A 19,959-nucleotide genomic window follows, 5' to 3' on the forward strand; every position below is an offset into this window, starting at 1 on the left:
TGACTACTTGTAATTTTAGAAGAAATGGCCATCTGCTAGGGATAGGGCTGGATTTCTGGAAAGGCCACAGAGGCCTGGGCCTTGGGAGGCTGCTGCCCCTTGTGCCTAGACATGGGAAAGCAAATGCTGAATATGGAAGAGAAGACTGCAAGTGGAAAATAGAGGCTGAATTTAGCAGCAATCTATGCAAGAGGAGAGATGCTGCTTAAAGTGAACCAGAGATGAAAATAAACTGATGAGATATAAAATTGGATTTGTCCTCCTACTCCTAGAAATTACTTTTTTAGACATCCCATGGTTTTATTTTATGTATAAACCTTTACAAATTAGTTTTAATGTTGTATTGTCTCTGCTAAATTGCAGTGTCTAATGTATCCCAGAGGGAAAATACATGAACTATTGACCTTGTTATCTATCCCTTTCAGTCAGAAGCCCAGTTATCTGATTAGGAAAGTGTTTATAGCTGTAATTTGTTATCCATGAGGGACACTGTAGCCCGACTCGATCCTGACTGAAGAAAAACTGTCAGATGCATTGCTGGATACTCACTCTTCTGCCTTGTTCACATTATAGGCGTTTTTGTAAAATTTTAAGCGCGGGTGATTTTCAAAATCGCCTTGAAAGCGTTTGTGCAAGGATTCGCTATGAGAGAGCTCATATCAGAGTGGTTCATTTGTGATCCGCTTTGAAAAGCAGTGCTTGGGCCATTTTTGATGCGATTTGCCTCAATGGAAGGTGTAGGAAAAACACAAAACGCTCACAAAATCGCTTTAGCAAGCGATTGCGTGAACTTTTTATTTTTTATTTTTTAAATACACTGTATTTATTATGTAACTGTTACTGGAAATCTTAATAATGGATGGTGTTGTTACTTGGCTTGCATAATCTCGCTGTTCAGATGGTAAGGGGACAAGGGGACAAGCACAGACAGACAGAACCTCTCTGAGAAGATTGCTGCCTATGGCAGTCACACTCTGTGATTCGGGAAGTTGACAGTGTTTGGGCTTATGACCAGATACTTTAGAAGAAACTTATCAGACAGCAGTACCTCAAACAGCTTCTACAAGCACAAAAATGTGTTCCGTAACAGAGTGCTGGAGCTGAGCCTTAAAATATATTTTATAGTTTAAACTTACTAAACTAAATAGCTCAGCTATTAGAAATTATGTACAATTTGGTTTAGGCTATCAATATTTTAGGTTTAGAAAAACTGCACATCAGTTTTCAGAGCTCTGCAGCAAAAAAAAAAACATATCCTGTAGAAGAGTGCCCTCTGCTGGAAACTGAATAACTGAACAGAATATGTTCAATGCACTGAATACTAAATAAGCACATAAGCATGTTAACACTGCAATGCATAAGATCAGCCACGATTAAACAACCTGCTGACACCAGGAAGTTATGCACCATGTAGCTTACACTGCAGCCACATGCAAAAACCGGATACTAAGCAATTTTATTATGCACTGTCCACAATATTGGCCTCAATCACTAAGCTTTATCAAACACTTTACTGAACGTTTGATAATTTACCTCATGGGTAAAATCTAATTTTGAATTCACTAAGGTGTTATAGATTTATTGAACGTTTTATCAAAAAAACATTCGATAAATGTATAACACCTTAGTGAATTCAAAATTAGATTTTACCCATGATGTAAATTATCAAACTTTCAGTAAAGTGTTTGATAAAGCTTAGTGAACAGAGGTCATTGTGTATATATTTTTGTAACTACACTATATTTAACTCACAGGATGAATTTTGTACATACAAAGAGCAAACTTACAGTCACTTGAAAAACCTGGTTTATCAATCCATCTCTTGTTAGCTGCAGCTTTAACAATATTTTCTGTAAAATATACACACATACATAAAAGTTATTGCAAGAGCTCTTTTTTTCACAAATTCTTATCAAGTAGAAAAGAAGAGATAAAATAAATTTGAAACTTGTTTTAGTAGCCATTAAAACCTGCCCATCTGGGACCACCTTTGATATTACAGCAAATTAAACTGTTTTTCTTGGTAGATTTTTTTGCAAATATTGTGGACTAGTTAGGAGATAAGGTTAATATCTCACAAACCACTGTGGGCAATAATTCTAGATGTCCGTTCTCCCCTGATTCCTTGAGGTTTGTCCTCAAAGATGTCCGTTCTCCCCTGATTCCTTGAGGTTTGTCCTCAATTAATCTTAACTAGGTAAGGTGTCCTCCACTAGTCTTTATAAAAGGGTAGTTTTACTAGATAGGTTAAATATTCCTGAGAACTCTGTATTAATGTAATTGTGTGACCAATATGAGGACTGGTAAGAGGCCTAGAGGACCATTTTTGTTTAAATGTCTGCTCAGCCAAAGGATCAGTTGATCAGTTATGAGTTTCTATTTGGTGAAATAAAATCCAAGGCAATTCCCAGTTCTAAAGAATACATCTGCTCAACCATAAAACTACTACTAAATACAGGGTGAAGGAAACCCTTTCCACCAGTTAGAATCAGAATAAGGAAAGTGCTGGCCATTGTGCAAGCTGTGTGGTTTCAGTCACTCCGTGGATAATCTCAGCTTGCTAGAAATTATTCTGGTTTCTGGCCTGTCTACACATTTGATTTCAACACAGGCCCAGTGCACTCCAAAACCGCTAGCAGATCCGCAATACGTTAGCGGTTTTGGGAGCTGATTTCAGAGCGATTCTAGGTATGTTTAGAGAGGTTTTCTAAACATACCTAGCGGTTTTGCGTGCATTTTTGTGTAGCAGATTACACATATTGTTACAGTAAAAGCTGTTACAGAACAGCTACTGTAACAAAAATGCCTGGCAAACCGCTCTGAACTAGAGTTTTTCAGAGCGGTTTGCGGTTTTCCTATACTTTACATTGAGGACGAAACGCTTCCGAAAACCGCAAACGCGCAGCAGGAGACGCGTTTGCGGCTTGGCAAAAACCGCAAACCGCCGGTGTGCACCATCCCATTGCAATACATTAGACAAGCGTTTTTAGAGGCGGATGCGGCCGGCGGATCGCTCCAAAAACCGCTCGGTGTGCACTGGGCCTAAGTCACAAAGTGAATTAAATGAAATAAAGGTAATTATTTGTACTTGCTTTTGTCTAATATTCGTCCTCTCTCTGAGCTGAGATCCTTGAGTCTGGGCTGTTGGATGGAACAGCAATATTCTTGGTGACAGGGCAGCATATCACAGAAACTAACCTCCATCCCTCCAGCTGTTGTAGTAATTGCACTGGATGTTTTCTCAGCTGTGTAATCAAAAGAAGACCAGTAATAGTAATAATAAGAAGAACCTACAAGTCCAAATGTACTAAACTGTAGAGGTACTCTCTAAATACTAATCTCAATAAGCTAAAACATCCCCAAACAATTTTAACTCTGTTAAAGGGAACTTGAGATCATGGGGCCACAGCAATAAAATATACAAACCTAGGGTTTCCTCCAGCCCCCTGCGGCCTAATTGCTCCCACAACGTCCTCTTCTGTGTCCCACGTTTGCCAGCAATTGGCCCTGGAAAGTCCTCCAGTCCGGGGCCAACTGCGCATGTGCGGCACTGGCCGCACGCTCCCGTGCGTTCATTCCGCCGGTAGCATAGTACTGCGAAGGCGCATAACACTCCCGGCGATGGGAGTGAGACAGGAGAGCGCGCCTGGCTGGACTGCATCTGCGCCAACTGGCCCTGACTGGAGGATTTTCTGGGGCCAGTTGGGGGCGAACGGGCAGTCAGAAGACGACATCGTGGGAGCGATCAGGCTGGAGGGGGCTGGAGGAAGCCCCAGGTATGTATATTTTATTGCTGTGGCCCCATCTCATGTACATTTTAAGTTTGAAATATGCCAACCCCAACTTTCAGTCCATCAATGGATCATACTCGTCCCACAAATCACGCACGCGTACACACACACACACACGCACGCACGCACGCACGCACACACACACACACACACACACACACACACACACACACCTGTATTACTTGCAGTGTTTATTCAAGTTATGTATATAACATGTCAATATATTGTTTATAGTTTCTCGCTTTTGAAAAATTGTTTAGTTAATCGGAATTGGCTAAACAGTTTTATTCTTGCAGGCTTATGTGAGAAATTAGATACAATGAAGACATTTATAAATAGTGTTGCCTTCATCTACTGCATGATGTCCCGCACAATGCCCATTAAAGTGTTATCATTCTGTCACTGAAAACAGTAAGAATAATCTGCAATATGACTTTCTACATCACATTAGATACATGAGCATACCCATAACAGTCGTGTAAACCGAAGGCACAGTGGAACTTGCAACGCTTGTGAAATTATACCTATAGGAGAAGAGAGAAGAAAATTTTGGAGCCGATGGGAAGGAAAATTTTAATGTAAAAATCATGAGCTTATTTACTAAGGTACACCCAGGTTGGAGATCACTCAAGATGTAGGGCATGAGTCAGTGACCCCATCTGCTCATGATACAACCCCATCTATAAGCACTAATGTTTCTGGCTTCCTGAGTGACCTGTAAACTGTAAGACAGAACAACAAAAGTTGTTTACGTAATACTTTTAATGACTAGCTGTACAAGATTCCCTTGCAAGCTTTTGAAACTTTAAATTTCTTCTTCAGGCATGAGCTGATCCAGTTCTGTAACAGTTCTGTATCATATCTGAAGAAAAAGCTTATAGCTTCAAAAGCTTGCAAGCCTGCATGTGTTAAACTGGAAAAATGGCTGTGACATTTCTTATATGGGGAAAATAGTGGCTCTATCTGGCAGCACGGTGGCGTAGTGGTTAGCACTCTTGCCTTGCAGCGCTGGGTCCCTGGTGCGAATCCCAGCCAGGTCAACATCTGCATGGAGTTTGTATGTTCTCCCTGTGTCTGTGTGGTTTTCTTCCGGGCACTCTGGTTTCCTCCCACATCCCAAAAACATACAGATAAGTTAATTGGCTTCCCCCTAAAAATTGGCCCAAGACTACAACACATACACTACACAATACATACATAGACATATGACTATGGCAGGGATTAGATTGTGAGCCCCTCTGAGGGACAGTTAGTGACAAGACACTATGTACTCTGTACAGCACTGCGAAAGATGTCGGGGCTATATAAATACTAAATAATAATAATAATCTGTTATATAAAGAAACTGTACTATCAGATAAATTTTATTACTGCAATCTAATATGGACAGTAGAAAATAGATATCCAGGATCAAGCCGCAGGGGTAAAGTATACAAATTTAGGGTGAATCATGATGGCTAAGGTAAGAAGCTATACAAAGACATTTTAAAAGCATTAAAATATAAAATACTAATAAATAGATTCAGAAAAAGATCTCTGAATGATGGCTTTATCATGAGGACTACATATTAATAGACTTTTTCTACACTACAGTAAAGTGAGCTATGTTGTGTTAGTGAAATAATTCATCATGTAAAAGCAAAGCACTCACTGTGGTGGTTGCGGTTCTCGCTCAAAACCTTCTTCTTGCACATATAGAATATACAATGTAGAAATGGTCATGGCACTGAAAAATACATTATGCTCTTCAGTTACGGTACTCATTACCATCCATAAATACAGTAAAAGATGTGCAAATACATTTTAATGTGTGGAGTCGCAATTCCCAGGTTGTGAAATATAAAATTCATTTAACACATGCTTAAAGCAGACCTGAAATTAGAACTTCCTCTTTGCTCTAAAAGATATGCAACAGCATAATAACCTTTAAAGAAAAACATTTCTTTGTTACAGCTGATACAAATCCTAAAATAACTTGGCACTGTTTCTACTTCCTGCTTTCATGGAAGCAGACATATTGTTAACATCCTGTTCTTTCAAATAAGCTTATCTGCCATGTCAGTCAGGTGACAAGGGGAGATATCAAATTACAATTTGTGATTAGACACAAATGAGGGGAATTAGACAGGCTAAACTCTCTAAATACATACAGGGTGCATTTCTCTGTTTTCCTTCTGTCCTGTACAAGAGTTCAAGTCCACTTTAATGTTGGTATATATACACATTTTATGATGGTAAACCTTGGCAAAACAAAGCAACCAAACCAAGTTTCAACTGATGAATTTGACACTATATCTAGCCATATGTGGTCAACCTCATTGCATTGATTATTAGAGCGCATATTTGGTCTTTGGTCTGTAATGATTGTTAACTGATGCTTTGTTCCACTGAAGGATCAGACTGCAATATGTACAGTACAGCCACTTCAAGGCTAGGTTCCCACTTGAGCCAGACTCCAAAAGCAGGTGGGACCAGACAGTGTAATGTCCACTCTGATGGTCCTCTGTGGTCTGGCTGGAGCCTGGAACAGATGTGTTTCCACCCAGGCTATATGGAGGATACAGAGGAGTCAGGAAGCTACTAAAAATTTAATAAAGCACAATAAATAGATAAATAGGAAATTATGTCATGACATCACTTACAATACATCAATAAAAGAAAGAAAACTGGTTCTCTCCTCAACTAAACCAAACCTGAAATTACACGCTATAAATTCTTGCCTAGAGCGGCAGGAAGAGCCAGGAGCGCTGCTGAGTAGTGAAAGAAGAAATGCCTCTCAGCCCACTCAGGTATCAGTTTACACAGCAGCAGCTAACAGCAGCGCCTGACTGGACTCATAACTGATTCACTGACTGATTAATTCAGTTCCTTCAGCTCAATGATTCAAAGAACCACAGTAATGAGTCAGTGAGAGAAGGCTCCGAGTACAGCATCAGCTCCTAACTCCTGACTCTTCACTCTTTTCACTGATTCATTCAGTTCCTCTCTCTCTCTGCTACTGGTAACTACGTGGATGCAGAGACCGTAGCAGGATTAGCAGCCAGGCATGGACTGCCCCCCAGGCCACTTTTAATTCAGTGATTTAGGGCTTGTCCTGTGTCTGGTGTATTCAGGTGTGTTGTTGTACAGCAATGTGAAACACTAGGCTAGCTGATAAAAGTGCAATTAGAGGACAGGCTGGTAAATATACACAGCATTATGCAGAGCTTGCCTGGAGGGTCCCTGGGAAAACATCTGTCTTGTCTCTCTCTGGGCTAGTGCAGGACGAAAATCGCAATAGCAATCGCTAGCAATTTGCAAATGTGACTTGATAATTTGGGCTGAGGCTGCCATGATAGCGGGCCTCAAGTCTATTTCCCCACAGGCCAAAAGGTCCCAGTCCTCCCCTGGTAGCAGCATAGTGTGTGTGTATAGTGTATATCTACTGTGTGCTGTAAGTGTATAGTGTGTGTGTGTATAGTGTGTGTGTGTGTGTGTGTGTGTGTGTGTGTGTGTGTGTGTGTGTGTGTGTGTGTGTGTGTGTGTGTGTGTGTGTGTGTGTGTGTGTGTGTGTGTGTGTGTGTGAGAGAGAACTGTGTGTACTGTGTGTGTGTACTGTGTGCATAGTGTGTGTGTGTGTGTGTGTGTGTGTGTGTGTGTTGTGTGTACTATGTGTGTGTACTGTGTAGTGTGTGTGTTGTGTGTACTGTGTGCATGTGTATATTGTGTGTGTGTGTGTGTGTGTGTGTGTGTGTGTGTGTGTGTGTGTGTGTGTGTGTGTGTGCCGCAATAAGTATATTTTATGGTGAAACGCTCTGCTGCATTACAACTATTTTCTGGAGAACCCATGCCTCAATAAGTGTATTTTCTGGTGAAACGCTGCTGTATTATGATTTTTGGGGGTCTTGGGGGTGGGGTTCACCACGGGGGTGGGGGGTATGGGGCTGGGGGGCAATCACGGGGGGGAATGGGAGGCGCCACAGGATTTCTCGCCTGGAGTGACAAAATGGCTAGAGACGCCCCCGATTACACAGCTATGTAAGCTAACTCTTAACTGCCTGCAGATTGCAGAGAAACTATGATTTCTAGCCCTAGTTAAAAATCTCTTCCCATGGAAAAAAAGAAAAAAGGAACAAGTTTTAAGTTGGAATGGTACTGTATGTTTATCTCTGGAACACTTTAAAAGTAATAAAGAGCTTCCATTTTTTATTTTTTATTTCCTGAAAAAATGCTATTATGACTTCTGCAGGAATTGTGAAGTTCCCTATGTTTATAATACAACATGTAATTGTTTTTAGCATCTTACAAATCTGCTTACCAAAGAGCCATAACACTGATCAATGCAGTTACTGTAATGTGGAAAATTCTTTTGGGACATTGCTGTTGTTTGGTTGGAATCTGGAATAAGCAACAAAATACAATCGTCAATCTCAAAAATGTAACCATTATCTAACAGTTGTGAGGATTAGCTTAGAAAAGCTGTGAGTGTTCTCATAATATATGTGTAAATAAATTACATAATTAATATATTAATAATAATGCATATTAATAATTAATAATTATTCATATCTGTTTACTTGACATTTTCAAATCCTAGTGGTCTCAAATGACAGCAAGCACAAGTACTGTGCTAACATTAATTCATATGCAGTAGCGTCGCAATACAGTGAAACCTAAAATATCATGAATGATGCTGTTTACTAGATGGATAATGGTGGTAATTTGTGGAAATGGCCAAATTGCAGATCTGGGCCTCTATTTTATGACAATTTCACCATAAAGACACATGCACTTGTACTACAGTATCTGTAAACAAACCTCTTATATTGCTCCTGTTGCAAGGCACAGTGAATGTTCTTCCTAGGCCCATAGGTCTAGCCATGCTTAGCAGAGGGAGCCTGTTTGGTTTATGAGTGCATTGTTTGTTCCCTCCATGACACTAAGAAGGTGCTCCTTACCATTCACAAAGCACTATATGCATGTATAGCCTCTCATTCAGCTGAACACTAAGCAGCACTGTGATCAGTGACCTCAGTGGAAGTGTACCCTGATCTAATTATGCAGCTAAGCTGTGTAGAGAAGTAGAGGGGGTGTTAGATATTTTTTAACACAAACTCTATGATGAAATTTATGCTGTCCATATGTGGGGATAATTGAACAGCATCATTTTTTCACCATAATGCCTCTTTAACTGTCCCTGAGAGGGGCCAACGATTGTAGTCAAGGGCCAATTTAGGGGGAAGCCAATTAACTTAGCTGTATGTTTTTGGGATGTGGCAAGAAAACTGTGTGCCCGGAGGAAACCCACACAGACACGGGCAGAACATACAAACTGGGATTCAAGAGGCGAGTGAGAGAAAGTTAACCACTACACCACCATGCTGCCCATATGAACAATGAACTATAATGTTACTTTCCAGAAATGGCTTTCTACATGTTCAACATATTCTCTGTATGATGAGGAGAAAATAAATCATCACTTCATACATACTATTATACTGTATCCTCAGAGACATAGCTAAGTCTGATGGGGCCCAATAGGAGCCTATAACTGGTATTTCAGATGCAAAAATCTAATGAGATTTGGGCCTTCCTAAAACAATACTGAACACTACAGTGTACTATACTATCATTCATACCATTTATTTATGGTAGACACAGAAAATCATTTTATGCACACATTCTTTTGCTAAATGCATTACCTGCCTGCATAAGCCCATATGTAACCAACGGGCCCTATTGCAGTATCATTGACCTGCTAATCATTACACCTAAGTACATCATATAGTTTACCTCAGAGGTTTCAATCTTCCTTACACTGGTCCTTTTTACTTTTACTGGGTAAGGTTTCTTTTGCAGAGGTACATGGCTGGATTTACTATGTCCGTAAAAAGAAAATGAAGAGGGAAAAAAATGAAATTATTCAAATTGGATTCTACACTGGAAAATATGGATGCTACAGGCTATCAGAACATAATGAAGATGTGATCTGTATGATCAGCTGATAAATGCGCAAAGCTCTGATTTGCGGTGATCACATCCTGTTTTAGTACATGATTGTTACCAGCAAATCAGAGCCTTACAAACTTATCAGATGATCACATGCCTCTACTGGAGCATCACAAACGGAGAAAAGTTGGATCCTATATAATAAAACGCCTCTGTCCCTGCGTCATCCTCCTGTCCCTGTGTCCGTGTGTTTTGGCTATAGCGCATGTGTAGCCGTTGGAACAAGAGGCGGATGGGGCCGGGGGGTGGCGTGTGTGCATACGGGTATGTGTGCGCGTGCGGGTGCATACGCACTTACATGCGGCGGCGGTCATAGGGGCAGGAGGGAAGGTGGGCTGTGAGGGACTAGAGCCCATTATATTAACAGGATTGGTCCACCTAGTTTAATAATAAATACCAATAAATGATAAGCACTCCTTAGAGAAACTGAAGGAGAAAGGCTGCTTCAGAAGTTCCTGTCATGCTATGCTTCTTCTGCGGCAGGTCAGCACTTTTAAGAAGGCGGTGCACTAGAGAAATACATTTTTATTCTTTGAGGCTCTAAAATCTGAATTATAATGGATTCATAGTGCTGTGTTAATATTATTTGGAAACAATAAGTATTTTAATTAGTTGTCTCTGTATTTTGATCTTTAAGACAAGCAGATGTTGCCATCATCTTTTTCATATCATACATTTATGCCTTACCAACGTTAACATGGTATTAAGATCAATTTTAGACAGGCCTGTGGTAGGAATGGCTGCTGAGGCAGACTATGCATGCTGATTTTCCAAGCAAATGCCCATTCCAATGCTTCCCGCCTCTTTTTTCGCTGGACCTTCCCCTTGGCAATAACAATCAGTCACATGACTATTTTTTCTGCCTAATGCAGGAAAAATCTTTTGAGACAGGCTCAGTTTGCCACAAGATCAAACTCACAGTCCCATCTCACTTGCTCATCAGGATATCTGTGCTGATTGTATTTGCACACAATTGTATTTGTATTTGCAAAGGAATGATATGTACATATGATCTTACTTTCAATGTAAATATACCTGTACATTTTATAGTAGTACAGATCTTTGATCATAAACACAATTGTAATTTCCTTACTTACAAACTAAATAAAATCGAATTGGTCTAAGATCATATTTATGATAAAAGACCTATCCTGTTACGATCTTATATAAAGTTTAACAATAGGATCGTATTAACGTATTTGTTTTATATTGTCTATTTCCCGAAAATGATTTGAATGAATTTCTCCAACCAATCGGACGTTCTAAAAAATTCTGATGAAACTGCCAGCGGCTATTCTGCTTATCCTTATATGAAGGATATGTGATATGTGATCATAGCTTCATAAAACATGTTATAATCCATATAGTAAACTAGTAGACACAGGCTTGTTAAAATTGGTACAGTATTAAGACTTTGTACAGTAAATAATATACAGTATATAATAAATATATAATTGTACAGTATATAATGGTTTATACATATGCACAGTGATTCTGTCATTCTTTGATCATATCATGTGAATGTGCTCTCACCTGGAAGGAGACCTCTCGCAGGAAGATTGTCTTAAGCTATTCATGTGCTTTAGCTTGGCAAGCTTCTGATTCCATAACTCAAGTTCATCAATCCTTGTTTCAAGGTTATTGGTGAGTTTGCACAATTGTTTTACAGCACCTACATTTTCCATAAAAATCTGGTCCTGAAAGAGAAAAGGACAAACGTATGATGTCAGAAAGTGTCTCTGGCGTAACAGAAAAACTGCATCTGGACAGAATTAGCAAGTGCCAGAGTGAAACAAGTATACTGCAAACCTCCCAACTTTTTGAGATAATAAAGAGGGGCATTTAGCCACACTCTCAATAACACTCTCGCAACATACATCTCTAATAATAGCCCCAGCATATCATAAAGATTTCATTTAAAAAAAACATGGGTTATTAATTCAAACCACACTGATCCTTTCTATCCTGGTTCATTTTCCTTCATATTAACATTTGAAAATAAGAAATATATCAATGTAAAGGATGGGAATAAAGTCAATTAACCAGCTTTTCAGTAGAAAAATACATACATTTACATAGATCTGTACATGAGTCTTGAAGGAGGGGCACATGAGGAAGAGAGAGGGACAGAGGGATTGGGTTCCCAAAGAGGGACAGTCCCTCCAAAAAAGGGACAGTTGGGATGGGAACTATGATACTGTAGCAATGAAGAAAAGTTATGACCTTATTCAAGAAGCAAATAGTACACTCTTGCACCTGACAAAATACCACAAAGATGAATCCATTTATGCAGTAGAATCCGGGAAACAAAGAATTACCTTATCTACCATCAGGAAGTTTTCTATTGTCTCTCCATTTTCACACATGACATTACCAGTTTCCTTGACAGCATGTGGTAAAACATCCCTCACCTCCTGGGCAATTATACCTGACAGGCAGAAACAAAGTTCTTTAATACAAGCTGACATGTATTGCATCAGTAATAGCATAATATAATAATTGGTCATCATACTCAAAATGGGAAACAGTTAACAAAGGAGTCCCACAGGGTTCAGTACTAGGTCCAATCCTGAAAAACCTTTCCCAATAGCTATTGCTATTTACCACCACAGGTGCCAACAGTTTGCTCCTGTCCATCCTTCCTCTCTCCTCTCCATAAAGCAGAACACACTGATCAGCAGGAGCTTGTTTGTAATGTATAGCATTATTGCAAATGTGTTTGGGCCGTTATTCTAGCTTTAAGTTACACTTTGTTCAAGAGTACATTTTTCAACGAAGGATCCTGTACACACTGGTTAAATCACATGCAATTTTTTCAATTGCAAAACCTACATGAAAATTAAAAAATTGCATCACACCACTATGTACAGTGCCTCGCGATTTGCTTTATTTTCATAAATGCAATTCTAAAATCGCAGCACAACGCAGCCAGAGTGTATAGGCCCTAAGATAATATATTAACCACTTCAGTACCAGCACCCTCTGCCCCCTTAAGGACCAGAGGGTGCTGGTACAGTAAACCACCGCTTACCGACTAATTGCCGCTAAAATCCGCGGTTCCGACGGTCACGCCGCTCTGTCCCCGCTGCAGGCTGAGCGCTGTGCGCCGGTCAGAAGCCGCTTTCATTGGCTCCTGACCCTGTTACTCAATGTAAGCCAATGGGAACGGCTTACAGGAATGACAGGGCCAGGAGCCAATGAAAACGGCTCCTGCCCGGCTCACAGTGATCTGCTGTCATAGAGGCGGCAGGGCAGCACATTGCGGCGGGGACAGAGCGGCGAGGATGGGCGGGGGCGCGCAGTGAATGGGACGTTGAGTTTACGTCCGGTCAGAACCGAAGCGCCCCCTGCCCGCCGCAGATTTAAACTGAGTCCGTCCGCAGGTAGTTAAATAAACTGAGGTTCTGATTAACATTAGTAAAGTTCCTGGGCTGAAGTGAGTAGCTAATTGGGGCGTGATAATGAAACCACATCTCAGCAGCTGTCATCCAGGTTAAAAAGAAAAAAAAAGGCAGCAGTGGTAACCACTATGGGAAAGTGATGACAGCAGAAACACTGTCTTCTAGCTTTTAATATTATACTAAGATAAAAAAGAAAGCAAGCAATTGGATCACCTGTTTCATGAGTTTTGTTTATTCCCATGACTGTTGCAAATTCTGGTTTATAGTCGTACTCAACCAGCCTCATCTGAGCTATTCTTCTCAGCTGCTCCACCGAGTCAACCTGAATGAGGGAAAGAAAAGAGATGACACACTTTACATTATTTCCTCTCCAGCCATGTCGGCCATTATAAATTTCATTTAAAATCTTTTAAACGAAACCTGTACTAGCAGAACTATAGACACTGTCATTGCTCACCCGTTATGGTCATCATGCTGATCCTCTGCTTTCAAATAATGTAATAAAAAAAGTGCTTCATTTTTACAATAATTATGTATAAATGATTTAGTCAGTGCTTGCCCATTGTAAAATCTTTTAAATCCCTGATTTACATTCTGACATTTATTACATGCTGACATTTTTACTGTTGGCAGGTGATGTAGCTGCTGCATGCTTTTTTGGCAGTTGGAAACAGCAGTAAACCGCTATTTCCCACAATGCAACAAGGTTCACAGACAGGAAACTGCAAGGAGTACCATGGTCCTCAGAGTTTCTTGTGGGAGGGGTTGCACCACAATATCAGTCATACAGCGCCCCCTGATGGTCTGTTTGTGAAAAGGAATAGATTTCTCATGTGAAAGGGGGTATCAGCTACTGATTGGGATAAAGTTTAATTCTTGGATGGAGTTTCTCTTTAAAACTGTTGTCAATTGTAGACAATTCTTGCTGGCCACAGACTGAAAAAAATGTCTGGCAGTATTAGAAAAATTAACAGTCCAGCACTAAAATGCTACATAGTGAAAAGCTGTTTGCAGACAAACACAACCAAAATCCAAAAGGAGGTTCTCATTTTACTACCATTCAGATTCCATTCTCTCTTTCTCTTACTTTAAGAAAGCCACATCTCATATGTCACTAGAATGGCATTGTCAGAGCACCGTACATCAAGTTGGCACATCATTGCCCTGAGGCTTACCTCTTGGATGTTCCTCTTTGCTCGGCTGTCAGATGGATGCATGACTGTCCCCATCACTTTCACATTGCCACAGACGACCAGTGCTTCATCTGGTGTGTCAGTATTAATTCCCACCCGGCCATGAGACACCACAGTCTCCGGGACATGCCCTCGCTGCCACAGGACATCATTATCATTCTCAAACTGCCCGGGGTTGGATGCCTAAGAAATGGAAATGTCCGAAATACAATGACATCAAACACTTCCCACAATGCTTCCCGTACAGAAAAAGCATACATACATTTCTCACATTGTGTATGTTATATGTAGTAGCATATTAACAGAGTTAATCCTGGATGACCTTAGTAAAAAACATTCTTTTACCAATTACATTTTTGTTTTAATGAATATTATATGCACACTAAACTATTCTAATGGTAGGTTGTTAGGCCTAGTTTACAATACAAATCAAAAGCGCTAAGCGTTTTTTGTGAGCTTTGGGGGGGGGGGGGGCACTGTTTTTTGTGCGACTTGCATTTTTTGTAAGCTAGTGTGTAAGCGTTTTTATTTTGTAATTTTCGATTTTCTGTGTGCAGACAAACAGGGTGTAACGATTGTGGAATCGTCTCCGTGGTCAGCGCACCAGACGTGCGCTGACGCGGCGGATTTCCTCCACAAGCGTATAAATTTGCAGGAACCCAGCAGTAGGTGCAATGCACCTGCAGAGGGAAATTCCTGACGGCAGGTGGAGCTGTGGAGTGCAGAGGAACAGCTCCTCTGCTCTACCACACACGCTAGACAGGAATTGTACGAAGGGAAAAACTGTAATCGCAAGAGAAGCGATTGAGAGTGAGCACAGAGACAGATTGTGTGTGTGTGCATAAAACTAGTCGCCAACCCGCGACTGTGCCCACACCACAGCAGATACGAAGCAGGAACGCGATCGCGAGAGGTGCGATCGCCAAGCGTGACACAAGGCTACAGCAAGGCGGAGCACGAGAGTAGCAAAGGCACAGCAAATCATACAATGAGGAAATATGGAAAATAACAAACGCTAGCTAACCGCGAACACCGCACTCATTCGCAACAGTGCACGCGGTTACGCGCGGTCTCCACGTGATAAGCACAATAGAGACAAGCACGCCTAACTAACCATCGACAGACAAACATGAAACAGAGGACGCGAACGCTTGCTTAACGGTTACCTCACCGAGCCTCCAGCAAGCGTCCGTAGCAGACAAGACAGACACACGAAAACAGGGACAAGCGAGAGATAGGATCCACAGCACTAGCGAGAAGCGAGTGCGATCCAGGTACAGAGTAGCAGAACAGAAGGATCCACAGCACTAGCGAAAAGTGGCTAGCGCGATCCCAGGAGACAGAACAGAAGGATCCCCAGCACTAGCGAAAAGTGGCTAGCGCGATCCCAGAAGACAGAACAGAAGGATCCCCAGCGCTAGCGAAAAGTGGCTAGCGCGATCCCAGGAGACAGAACAGAAGGATCCCCAGCACTAGCGAAAAGTGGCTAGCGCGATCCCAGGAGACAGAACAGAAGGATCCCCAGCGCTAGCGAAAAGTGGCTAGCACGATCCCAGGAGACAGAACAGAACAGATAGCTGGTAGCAACCGCTGCACCAGCTATACTCCAAGAACAGAGATCAGAACCATTTCCTGTCGACCACCGCTGGGACAGGACAACAGCAACAGAACAAACAAACAGATAAACAATCCTAACTGCACTAGGGAAATCTGCCTAGCACAGTTTCCAGGAATTACTCTAAGATAACTTCAACAAGAAGTAGCATGGCTGACACTCTCTAGGAGTGTGTACTACAAACCCTGAAGGAATGACCAGCAAAGGACTGTGGGTAATCCCAACCTTTATACTGCCAGTCATCACAGGAGGCAGGTAGGGGATTTGCATAACGAATGCATGCAAATTCCTCAGCAGCAAGCTGCAATACAGACAAAAAGTCTCTCTTAAAGAGACCTGCAGAATGCAGACCTGAACAGTGGTCAAAAAGCTGCCTGTTTACACAGGCAGCTGAGCAGATTCTCACACAGGGTTCACAAAATTGCTGTTCAAGTGCTTTTAAAAGCGATTTTAGATTTTTTTCTATACCTTTCATCAGTGGTGTAGCTAAGAAGCCGTGGGCCCCGGTGCAAGTTTTACATGGAGCCCCCCAAGCACTCTATACATAACAACTGATATGGTACACCAAAAACAATCTAGGACAACCACAGTTTCAGAGGTGCAAGAAAGGGATGGGAAACAATGTGTTAATGATTACCACTATTTAAAGCATCTATAGAAGGGAATATTACCAACACAGGATCAATAGAGAGCTAATACTGTGGTTGAGGGTGGGCCCCTTGGGGCCCTTCTGGCCCAAGGGCCCCGATGCAGTTGCAACCTCTGCAACCCCTATTGCTACACCACTGCCTTTCATTTAAAGTGTACCAGAGAAGAAGATATAAGAAAAATCGATATTTACCCGCTGCTTCCTCCAGCAGCATAAACATGTGAGTGCCTGTCGTCCTCCCGCGGTCTTCGGTTCAGCTGTGATCAGCTCTGGTAATTGTCTCAATCGTGTCCAGTCTAGGTCTTCTGCAAATGCGCAGTAGGGCCGCGCATGCGTAGAAGACCCAGACTGGATGCGACTAAGACAGTTACCGGAGCTGATCGCAGCTGAACGACAGACCGCAGGAGAGCGGCGAGGGACTCGCACGTGTTTAATGTGTTTATGCTGCTGGAGGAAGCAGCGGGTACAGCAAGTACTACACATTAACTTGAAGGAACTGGAGAGCCACCTGTTTTAATTTGTGCTACTAGACTAGGAGCCAGCAACAGACCACCACATAGACCTCTGCAAAATCATACACTGATTGCTGTCTCATGCACATATAAATTTTTATTACTGCCTTAGCTGCTTGATACTGAATCACCACACATTAAAATCACATACATTTAAAATCACTACCTGGCCAGGAGCGCTATCAATTCATGTGTGGGACCAGACCCATGTATATATGTTGCGTCATCGCCCGGCCTAAGCCTATGCATAAAACGCTTAACACCACATGGGTCAATACGGTCCTCAGCCCACCACTGCTACACCCTGCACACTGTGCGCCGCTGATTCAAACAACACACTCGCTGCACGGGATATATATCCTCAAAAAGATGGCTCAATACGGAAGTCCGCCTCGGAGGGATTTGACTTGGTATACATATAGAGATCCACCTCGTGGAACACACTGGGGCCTGCTATCCATCTAATCTTGGCTGAACAAGTAGCGTCACAGAAAAGCTTGCGGTACTTGCGCGTTTAGAAGGCGGACTCCAGTCCGCTTGGCTTCCAGACTACAGTGCACTGAGTCACTTGTTCACGTAGATGTCTCCAATGTCGCTCTCCTCAGAGGCTGATTATCTCCTGGTTCCTGGCTTATGGCTCTTGCTTGATACAGCTGGGGATCCCGGCGGTGTGGAGTATCGCTCAGCGTGCCGGCATTTGCACGTGGAAGGCCAGCGCGAGCACTCCTGCGGTAGCCACTTTTAAATGTATGTGATTTTAATGTGTGGTGATTCAGTATCAAGCAGCTAAGGCAGTAATAAAAATTTATATGTGCATGAGACAGCAATCAGTGTATGATTTTGCAGGGGTACAGCAAGTATCGATTTTTCTTATATCTTCAGCTCTGGTTTACTTTAAGCACAAACGCTCAGAAAACAGTGCGTTTGCAATTGGAAAAAAGCTCATGATGAGCACACTCACATTGGATTTCATTACACAAGCACTTTTAAAAACGCTAACGCTTTAGAAAAAGAAAAAAAAAAACTCAAAGCGCTCATAGTGTGAACAAGCCCTTATTCTGATAGTATGAAAGGTTTAGTATTCCTGCTACAAACGGATTACTTCACACTTTACTGTGCATGAACATAACAAAAGGGGAGTAGATTAAAGGGCCCATAAGAGTTTTCCCTGTACTGTACACAGCTGTAGAAAGGGCATGCACCTTACAATGTTCTCTCCCACCTCCTGCACTTGGCTGCATTGAAAGTACCCGGAGAGGTGATTGGACTGCTAGTAAAGTTCAATGAACCCTATTAATGACATAGCAGAGTACATTTTACATTGCAGGTGAAAGCAACACGTCCTATTCATCTGCTTTCTTCTGCACTTTCCTGATGTTCAACTACACTTCAAACTGCTGATTAATAGGGTTCAATGAACCTTACAAGTACAACTGGATACGGAAGGTTCAAGAGTGCTGTTTAAGTTCCTGTGTACACTTGTCAGCAGAAAGTGGAGAAGTATAACCACACCATGTATTCAGCCACGTCAGTGCACTGAAGATGCAAGCTCACAAAAATGTTAATATTTCGTATGTATATACGGAAGTGTGATGGAGTATGAGCTCACTAAAATGTGCTTAAAGGGGAACTTCAGCCTAAACGAACATACTGTCATTAAGTTACATTAGTTATGTTAATTAGAATAGATAGGTAATATAATTTTCTACCCACCCTGTTTTAAAAGAACAGGCAAATGTTTGTGATTCATGGGGGCTGCCATCTTTGTCATGGGGGCAGCCATCTTTTTGGTTGAAAGGAGGTGACAGAGAGCATGAGACACAGTTCCAACTGTCCTGTGTCCTGATCACCCCTCCCAGCTGCACACACTAGGCTTCAAATGTCAAATTCAAAATGTAAAAAAAAAAAATTGCACCAAAACAGCAGAACGAGAACAACAACATCAAAAATCCCATCATGCTTTGCACAGCATCAGGGGAAAAATGCCCGGGCAGTTTTCTTCTGTGCAACTAAAAATGAGGCTTGTATAAGAGAAACAAAGTTCTGATGCTGTGAAACTGTTAAAGAAACACCAGGCCTTTTCAGTGCTGCGTCGATTTTTAGTCTGGAGGTTCACTTTAAAGGACCACTGTCATGAAAATATTAAAATTTAAAATATATGTAAACACATAAATAAGACGTTCTCTTCCAGAGTAAAATGAGCCATAAATTACTTTTCACTTATGTTGCGGTCACTTACAGTAAGTAGTAGAAATTTGACATTACCGACAGGTTTTGGGCTAGTCCATCTCTCCATAGGGGATTCTCAGCATGGCCTTTATTCTTTATAAGGACACCCCCTGAAAAAGATTAAGGGTACGTTTCCTCTAACGCGAATTCGCATGCGTTCCCAGCATGCAAATTCGCATAACCAATAAAAGTGAATGAGCTTGTGTCCACTTGTCAGGAAAACGGAGCGTTTTCTTCTGCAGGAAAAATCTGCACAGCAGAGCCATCCGAATTCGGACACCGCACACACCACATGCGATTTGCATACAATGTATTTAATAGGGAATTCGCATGGCGTTTTTGTATTTGAATTTTCATGCGAATTTGTATACGATTTTGCATGCATTTTGAAAAAGCACACAGGCACTGCCATGGTTAAATTCGCACACAGAGTCATCCATGCGAAATCATATGCGAATTCGTGGTAAAATTCGCATACAACCGCATGCGATTTTGCTCCTGCATGAGAATTCATCCGCGGAGAATCTGCGGTGATTCCGCACCGCACTAGTGGAAACGTACCCTTATATAAAGATGCTGGC

The 19,959-nt window shown here is 41.7% G+C and overlaps 1 protein-coding gene across 1 annotated transcript in view; it reads right to left on the bottom strand.

The window, feature by feature from the left end:
* The window catches only part of MYRFL (myelin regulatory factor like), a 133,328-nt gene that overhangs the window by 57,113 nt on the left and 56,256 nt on the right, over nucleotides 1–19,959 (bottom strand). Inside the window, exons 11-20 of the mRNA XM_068273651.1 lie at nucleotides 14,356–14,556; nucleotides 13,394–13,502; nucleotides 12,098–12,207; nucleotides 11,313–11,476; nucleotides 9,564–9,648; nucleotides 8,089–8,168; nucleotides 5,443–5,517; nucleotides 4,257–4,315; nucleotides 3,093–3,245; nucleotides 1,788–1,850 (exon numbers count right to left, since the gene is read on the bottom strand). Coding sequence (XP_068129752.1) covers nucleotides 1,788–1,850; nucleotides 3,093–3,245; nucleotides 4,257–4,315; nucleotides 5,443–5,517; nucleotides 8,089–8,168; nucleotides 9,564–9,648; nucleotides 11,313–11,476; nucleotides 12,098–12,207; nucleotides 13,394–13,502; nucleotides 14,356–14,556 — 1,099 coding nt within the window. The remainder of the gene's footprint in view (nucleotides 1–1,787; nucleotides 1,851–3,092; nucleotides 3,246–4,256; nucleotides 4,316–5,442; nucleotides 5,518–8,088; nucleotides 8,169–9,563; nucleotides 9,649–11,312; nucleotides 11,477–12,097; nucleotides 12,208–13,393; nucleotides 13,503–14,355; nucleotides 14,557–19,959) is intronic.

This window comes from Hyperolius riggenbachi, chromosome 3, assembly GCF_040937935.1.
Source record: "Hyperolius riggenbachi isolate aHypRig1 chromosome 3, aHypRig1.pri, whole genome shotgun sequence".
In the NCBI taxonomy this organism is placed as follows: domain Eukaryota; kingdom Metazoa; phylum Chordata; class Amphibia; order Anura; family Hyperoliidae; genus Hyperolius; species Hyperolius riggenbachi.